At 43.9% G+C, this 8,173-nt stretch overlaps 2 protein-coding genes across 2 annotated transcripts in view; both read right to left on the bottom strand.

Moving 5' to 3' along the window:
* Positions 1-670: 670 nt before the first annotated feature.
* kcnf1a (potassium voltage-gated channel, subfamily F, member 1a) lies at positions 671-5,601 on the bottom strand. Its single transcript, XM_048250525.1, has 2 exons — positions 4,259-5,601; positions 671-704 (listed from the first exon to the last, which is right to left on the bottom strand). Exons 1-2 carry the CDS (start codon positions 5,599-5,601, stop codon positions 671-673), a joined length of 1,377 nt encoding a protein of 458 aa, XP_048106482.1.
* Positions 5,602-6,862: 1,261 nt separating this feature from the next.
* Positions 6,863-8,173, bottom strand: part of drc1 (dynein regulatory complex subunit 1 homolog (Chlamydomonas)) — a 10,265-nt gene continuing 8,954 nt past the window's right edge. The window contains exons 14-16 of the mRNA XM_048250649.1: positions 7,961-8,110; positions 7,251-7,353; positions 6,863-7,076 (exon numbers count right to left, since the gene is read on the bottom strand). Coding sequence (XP_048106606.1) covers positions 6,978-7,076; positions 7,251-7,353; positions 7,961-8,110 — 352 coding nt within the window. The 3' untranslated portion in view covers positions 6,863-6,977. The remainder of the gene's footprint in view (positions 7,077-7,250; positions 7,354-7,960; positions 8,111-8,173) is intronic.

The raw sequence follows: 8,173 nt of genomic DNA, 5'->3' as shown, positions 1-8,173 counted from the left end.
GGAATCCCTACTGTGTGTGTGTTTATGTGTGTGTGTGTGTCTGTGTGTGTGTGTGTGTGTGTGTGTGTGTGTGTGTGTGTGTGTGTGTGTGTGTGTGTGTGTGTGTGTGTGTGTGTGTGTGTTTACAGTATGTGTATTATGCTGATATCACAATGGGAAAACCATTTATTCTTGAATGTCGTGTGTGTGTGTATGTATTTTTGTGTGTTTATTTATGTGTGTGTATTTTCATTTTGAGTGTGTGTGTGTGTGTGTGTGTGTGTGTGTGTGTGTGTTTATATATGTGTGCCTTTTCATTTTAATGTGTGTTTGTTTGTTTAAATGGCTGTGTTTTTGTGTGTGCATGGAGACCTGCAGACACAGATATGGTTCACAGAGAGTGTGTGGGAGGACACACTGCCCTAACCTGGGTGGTCGCATAGAGGGAGATAACAAAGAACAACACACACACACACACACACACACACACACACACACACACACACACACACACACACACACACACACACACACACACACACACACACACACACACACACACACACTGCAGAAAGATGCATGCATAGTAAACACATATAAACACACATTGTTCAATCATCAGACCCACTGCACTCATAAAACATGAGACAGACAAATTGTGGTTAGCAGGTTTGATCAAGTTATCCATCGACTACATGACAGCTTCCCAAAGCCACACAACACAACTGACAACACAAGTACACACACACATACACACACATCAGACACACTGCACTCCTATAAGTCCATATAATATTAATACACACCAAAGAGTAACAGACAGAAACATGAGACAGACAAATTGTGGTTAGCAAGTTTGATCAAGTTATCCACCGACTACATGACAGCTTCCCAAAGCCACACAACACAACTAACAACACACACACACACACATCTCTAATCTCACTATACGCCTCCACAGCGTTCCTCTGTGCTCTGAGTCGGGGCCAAAAAATAAGGACTCAACTCCACTCTGTGTGATGAACCAAATTAAAACCAAATGAAAAAGGAATGCAATTACAGGTCTCTGTTCAGGCCTGAAGCCAACATTTATCTATCAGTGGTAACTTTTTCTGACGGGTGCTCGCCAAGTCTGAGATTGACCCGCACCTGTACCGCTGGCATGATGTAACAGCAGATGGCAGTTACTGTCTCGACTGTAGGTACTAGTCTTCCTCTCGTTGGAAATAAAGACGTGTGCTCTCTCTCTCTCTCTCTCTCACTCTGTGCCTCTCTCTCTCTGTCTTTCTCTCTTATGATAATGCTTTGACAGATGCTCCTTTTTAAACTATATTTATTGCCCTTTTTCATGACAAGCTCTTTTTAGCAGATGAAGGTCCATATCAGATAGAAATGTAGAGATGTAAATTTAGCTATGAACAATTAAATTCACATTTTACCGTAGTGTGTAGTGGGTTTTTGTTCTAAATGTTTTGGAAGTCTTGTTTGTAACTTGTCACTTTGTTGTTGTCAACTGCACATCACATTTAGCATAATTCTGCCACATTTTTCTGGCTGTCCGCCCAAAGTGCATCTCAAAAGAAAAATGTTGAAACTTTTCTAAGCATCACCGGAATCAAACCATGCCAAGACATACACTATGCCATCAAACCATGCCAAGACATACACTATGCCATCAAACCAACTGGAAGCCCCAGGAGCACAGGAGGAAGGCTTGAAATTTGATTGGCTGCGGAGCTCAAATGTCAACATCTGTTCAGCCTTGGAGGACTGTGCCTCTGCCACCTTTCTACGCCATGGCCAAAGGATGAGATGAACTGTAAAATAAAGAATCAAAATATCTGTAGATCTTTCATCATCCGTGGCCCAACTTGTGATCATCCAATCAGAATAGGTCATGTTATTGCCAAGAAGGTGAAGCTTTTGTATTTCCGGTGTTTTGTATGTCCATCAAACATTTGAGTTACAGAAATTCCTTTGGATTAGACAAGGGTGCTGTAGGCGTCCTGCAGCGCTGCACAGATTTGACTGAACACGGCGTACATTCAGCCAGATCTACATAACGCTGGAAGAAGTCAAATGTGCCCACTGATTTGACGTTACCGGTACATGACGCCAGGCAATGTTCTACCTTCAGAAACAGGTCTTGTTATAACCTCTCTGTAAACTCTCAAAGATTACAATACTTGTATACTAGGGACCCTCACCACACTAATAGGTTGTTTTTACTCCAGAATTCTGCTTTAAATAGCCAGATCTCCCACTTCCTACAGGGACCTACTGTATTTTCCGGAATATAAGTCACACTTTTTTCATAGTTTGGCTGGTCCTGCTTGATTGCATTGCATTCTGGTCTGTGTATCGTTCGTATCAAAAATATCAAAATCAGTTTTGGCCCTGAGGCCGTTTTTTAAACGTTCTACTTTTGATCTGACCATGAAATCAAAAGTCTGAAAAACAAAGCGTTATTTGTTTGTTTGTATCACATTCATGAACAAATAATGAAATAACAAGTCCTTTTTTTTTCCTTTTGGATTCAATTGAATATCAAATGAACAAATGATACACAAACCCATTCTCCACATTTTTAGCTGCATTTACATGTACCACATCAGCATCAGCGTTCAGTGAATCTTTTGTAAATTGCTTTACAATTATCAGGCCCTCCTCGTTGGCCGCCTTCGTTATCGTCCGGCTCGCCTCAGCATTCACTTCTTTGTCTTCATTGACATTCCCGGTAGAATTCTCAATCTTTTTGGCCTCTATCTGTCCAGTTACATAGTTTTTGTTAAATAAATTTCTAAAAATGCAACTTTTGTTTTTTCCCCTCTTCATGACGCATTTTTTGTTTGATGCGACTTATACGACTTTGGAACGACTTATAGTCCAGAAAATATGGTACTCATACAATGGTGTATGCACACACTAACACAGAAGATAACAAATAAGAGATTTTCATGATTCAAATATAATTTCAACTTAAATCATAAATACATTTAGGAGCTCTTTTTATAACCCAAAATAAATGAATGCCCTCCACAAAAACTTTATAGCAAATAAGGTCAAAGGTCACATTTGCATTTAGTTATTTAGCTGACGCTTTTATCCAAAGTGACTTACAACAATCCAGGTACAATAAAGGTATAGTGCCACTACAATATTGTTAGTGCAGCAATAAGTGCTACTGACATACTATAGAAGAACAGTTCAAACTAAATTAAGTATAGGGAGCAGAGGGATAGTCAGGATAGGGGGAGAAGGTATTGCTAAGTGCTACATTAAGTGTGTCCAGCTGTTAGTAGTGGTAAGAGAGGAGGTACTCTGGAAAGAGTTGGGTCTTCAGAAGGTTCTTGAAGATAGAGAGGGATGCCCCTGCTCTTCTAGGAGCTGGTAGCGAGTTCCACCAACGGGGAACTACAGATGGTTGTAAGGTCACAAATACCATCCAAGTACTGTATAACCCTTATATCAATAATAAGCAAGCACCACTCTGTGAATTCTGTCCAGGGTGAGGATGCCATATCTCTGTCTGCTACCTTACATGAACTGGTATCTCCACAGCAACACTCTACAGAGGCTTTCTGGTGGTAACGTTGTTTAGAGTGATTATTTTTGGATTATCATTGTCAATGTTCACAGCAAAGCAAAATACAACACAGTAATTATACAGTAAATAAGAAAAAAGTGCGTGTTCTGTTGTATACTGTTGTTTACACAATTAAGGAGAGAACACACAATAGCCCGGATAAACATCTCTAAATACACTCTTGTATTGACAGGAACATAAAAGCCAACACTATGGCATTGGACTTTTACTAAAGCACAAATACTATGAGCACAACATCTCAGAAGAAATCATAAAAACACTCCTGAGCTCCTCTCTATTAAGGTCTTTGAGGGTTGTTAGAACCCTGTATTGCAGAATGTTTATACTGTGATATATATCTTTGTACTGTGAAGAACAGTAAACAACTTTGTGGAAGCGAGAGAGAAAGAGAGAGAGAGGGCAGGTGTGTGTGTGTGTGTGTGAAAGAGTGAGAGAAAGATGTTAGCTTTTGGCAGCCAAAAGGAAGAGGATTTTGAGTTCTGAGAGTGGTGTATATGACAGCTGTGTGTGTGTGTGTGTGTGTGAGTGTGTGTGAGAGAGATTAAGTGTATGTGACATTAGGGAGTATGTGATAGTGTGGACTGCGAGGGCTCCTCTAGTAGAGGTATCTGCGTGTCACTGAATGCGGTACACATGGTGTGTGTGTGTGTGTGCGCGTGTGTGTGTGTGTGCCTCCTCCGCGCCCCAGCGCGCGCGTGTGTGTGCTCCTCGGCCTCCTGCGAGCGTAGCTCCATCAGCTGAATCTCGTGCTGCGCGGCCGTCTCCAGTACGCGCTGCTTGCTGTAGACCACCACAAAGTTGTTTATGATGGGATGGATGGGCAGCGCTATGGCGATGACGCCGCACAGGAAGCTGACGGCCGCGTTGCAGCGGCCGAGCGTGGTCTTGGGGTACACGTCGCCGTAGCCCACCGTCGTCATGGTGATGATGGCCCACCAGCAGGCCTGCGGGATGCTGGTGAACATGGTCTCCGGGTGACTTTGCTCCAGCGTGTAGGCGAGCGCGGAGAACAGGAAGATGCCCACTCCCATGTACATGAGCAGCAGGGCCAGCTCGCCACAGGAGCTGCGTAGGGCGAACGTCAGCGTCTGGAGGCCCGAGGAGTGGCGCGCCAGTTTGAGGACGCGCGCGACCCGGAGGATGCGGACGGCCTGCACCGCCTGCTGGACGTCAGCCAGCTCGAGGAGGGCCGAGCCCAGCTGGGTGAGTGTGAGGAGGAGGAAGTAGGGGAGGATGGCCAGGCAGTCGATGATGTTGAGGAAGGAGAGGAGGAAGCGGAGCTTGCGGGGAGCGGCGAGCAGCCGGAGGAGGTATTCGATCGTGAACCAAGCGATGCAGGCGGTGTCGATGGTCACGAGCGCCGGCGGCTCGGCCGGGTTGCCGTGCGCGTCGCGCGTCTGGAGCTCGGGGATGGTGCCCGCGCAGAGCGCAGCCGACGAGATGAGGATGAGAAGAAAGGAGGTGAGGGCGATGACGCGCGCCGCCACAGAGGAGTCCGGCTGCTCCATTAGGCGCCACAGGCGCGCCTGGAAGCGCTTCCACGAGCCGGCGCCCACGGCACGTACCCTCTCCCGGGCCTCCAGCAGAGACTGAACCTTCTCGGCAATCTCGGCCAACTCCTCCTCCACGTCGCGCAGGTTGGAGCGGCAACATTCGTCCAGATACTCCGGCTCCACACCCCAGAACTCCATTTCGTCCATAAAACACGCGGGACATATGCCTCGCTTCATGTGGATTTCCCCATAGTAGTAAACTTCCATTATGCATTTAAATGCGTCTGGGTCTCTGTCAAAGTAGAACTCCCCGCCACCATAGTCATCGCACAGTTCTGACAAATCCTCTGCGTTTGCCGCCGCCAGGCTCGCCAACTCGGCCAGCCGTGAGTCAGGATACCTGCTCAGAACATCTTCGCTCAACACCTGCCTCAAGCCGCCGATGTTTACCACAATTTCCGCCTCCCCGCTTGCCTCAGACCCGCTGCAATCCGTAGAGCGCTGCCGCGGTAATGACCACATTTTCAATTTTACGCACGAAGCTACTTTCGCTCTTTAAAATTGTGCTTTTCTTCTGGCAATGTTCAATAATTCCGTGCAATGCCGGTGAGCTCGGTGAGAGCATACATATTCTAAAATAACCAACTTTAGAAGAAAATAAAAATAAGTTTCTTACTCCTCCGTATCCAAGGGGAATACACAATTCATCCGAATCCGAAAGAAATACAAGTCGAAAAGTGTTTCTTCGTAATATTTCCTTTTAAGAGTGAAGAGCTTCGTGAGTTAATCTTGTATTACTGTTGAATTGTATTTCCTAACTGTCTTAGAGGTCTTGCTGGTCATTTGCCTGGAAACCGACCCCTCTGTCGGCGCGTGACAAATGTGAAGGGTGGGCTACAACAACTTGGCACGAGTTGGGTACCGTCCCGTAGACACCTCCGTAAATATAGATCTAAATACATCTCACGAAAGTAGGGAGAGTGGTCCGTGACAAGAGTGTCGGGAGCTCATAAATTCTCCTCGGTGATAAAAGGCAAACAGCGACAGGAATTTGCAAAGAGAAAGGGAGACGTCTGCATCATCAATCAAAGACGACTCCACATGAATAGCAAAGAACATGGGCAATGACACCTTCAGCAGCGGTCTGCACTTATTTGGATAAATAAATTCCATTCATGTTCCTACAGATAAAATGACTTGCGTTCTGTGTATCTTTACCTAAAGAAATACATTGAATTATTTCGTTTTGCTTTATTTGGTTTGATGGTACAAAATTCCTTTTGGTAAAAAACCATCACCGATGATTTCGGTCCCGAATCCCGATCACACTAGAAAATGCACTCAAGGGCATACAATTGTCAAATTGCTACCTCCAAAATTCAGAAACGGTCCGAAAAAGACTGTGTGCTGTCTCGCCCTAGTGGCGAGTTTTAGTCAGTGCACTGAACAAAATATGACTGTTTTTGAGACAAACGTTTAATTAGTGGTCATTCTCTTCTCATTCTCAAGTCTTTATGCCTACATTCTTTCTATATATTTATTTATTTATTTATTTAATACATTAGTTTAATATACGTGTTGGATATGCTTAGGATAGCTAAATTACCAAAACATATTTCTAGACTCATTTTAAACAACAACAAATCAAATAGCTGGCTCACCAGCATCCAATATACGTATGACTAGTCACTCTAAATAAATAGCAATACCTGAAACTCACTTTTTGAAATTCATCTACCATGAATTTATGCCTATATGACTCAAAAACTCTCAGGGAGAAGAATACCATTGTAACATGCTCAGTGTTTATTACATTGTAAGACATCAAAATATATGTTTCCATCTAGAGTTTCATCCAATGAGCACAGATTGCATTTAAATGCAGATTTATTTGTCTGTCAGCGCTTCATAGTCCTCGACATGGATTGGTTGTTGATGACATCATTCCTGGCGATCTGTATTACCTGAGCGGGTGGGATCTCCAGCTCGGCATTCACCTGTAAAAAATTCAGCAGGTCGGGATTCAAGGAGGGTTAGCTTCAGCCAGTAAGAATACATCTTTAAAATGGTGTCGGCCAACTGCTCACTTTCACCCACATTTTTAATAGTGTTTTTTTTTTCAAATTTTAAAAAGCGTTACATCAAATGCAATGTTGTTGTTGTATGCGTACCTTGGAGTTGACGTATTGATGAAGCAGCATTTTGAGTTCTGAGTTTTGTTGTCTGAGTTTTTGGGTGTCGACCAGCAGCTTGGACCTATCTGTCAGCACGGTGCTACAATCACACAGCATAGACACAGAAAACAAACACACACACACACACACACACAGACCAGTACAATTTTATAATCTTTTGTATGAAAATCAACAATGGTAGTAGAAGATACTTTGTGATGTTTGTACAACAGAAATAACCACAGCCAATAAGTATGTTGTCTGTATTGTGTGTGTGTGTGTGTGTGTGTGTGTGTGTGTGTGTGTGTGTGTGCGCGCGCACATGTGTGTGAACATCTGTGCACCTTTATGTGGCTATGCACAATCTATGTGGTATATGTGTGTATGTACATAACAACTGCCCGTGTGTATGTAATTTGTGTTTTGTTTGTGTGAGTGCCTGTGCATGTGCGCGTGTGTGTGTGTGTGTGTGTGTGTGTGTGTGTGTGTGTGTGTATGTTTGTGTGTGTTGAAATTTTGAAAATTGAAATTGCAAAATTTCATTCAGCTATGTCTGAGGTTAATACACAGGGCAGTTAATATGGTATCAATATGTTTTTTTTTTTTTTTTTTTTGGCATAAATCACTGTCCTGTGGTTTAAACACAATCCGGCTAATACACAGAAAATTAGTGTATGAAAAGAGTTTGTGTGTGTGTGTGTACCTACTAGTATTTGTCCAGGGCCTTCTCTAGTGAGGTCCAGACGGTGAGCTTGGTGGGGCTGATGACTTGGGCCATGCTCTCCCAGTACTGGACATCCTCACACACGTCACATGACACCAAGCTCTCACTGCCCCTCTGAGCAGCCTGTGAGTCCCTACATGCACACATACACACACATATGCATAAACACGCACACATACACACACATTATGCACAC

The sequence above is a fragment of the Alosa alosa genome, chromosome 8 (genome assembly GCF_017589495.1).
Source record: "Alosa alosa isolate M-15738 ecotype Scorff River chromosome 8, AALO_Geno_1.1, whole genome shotgun sequence".
Classification (NCBI taxonomy): domain Eukaryota; kingdom Metazoa; phylum Chordata; class Actinopteri; order Clupeiformes; family Clupeidae; genus Alosa; species Alosa alosa.
This window is presented reverse-complemented; position numbering and strand designations above follow the sequence as displayed.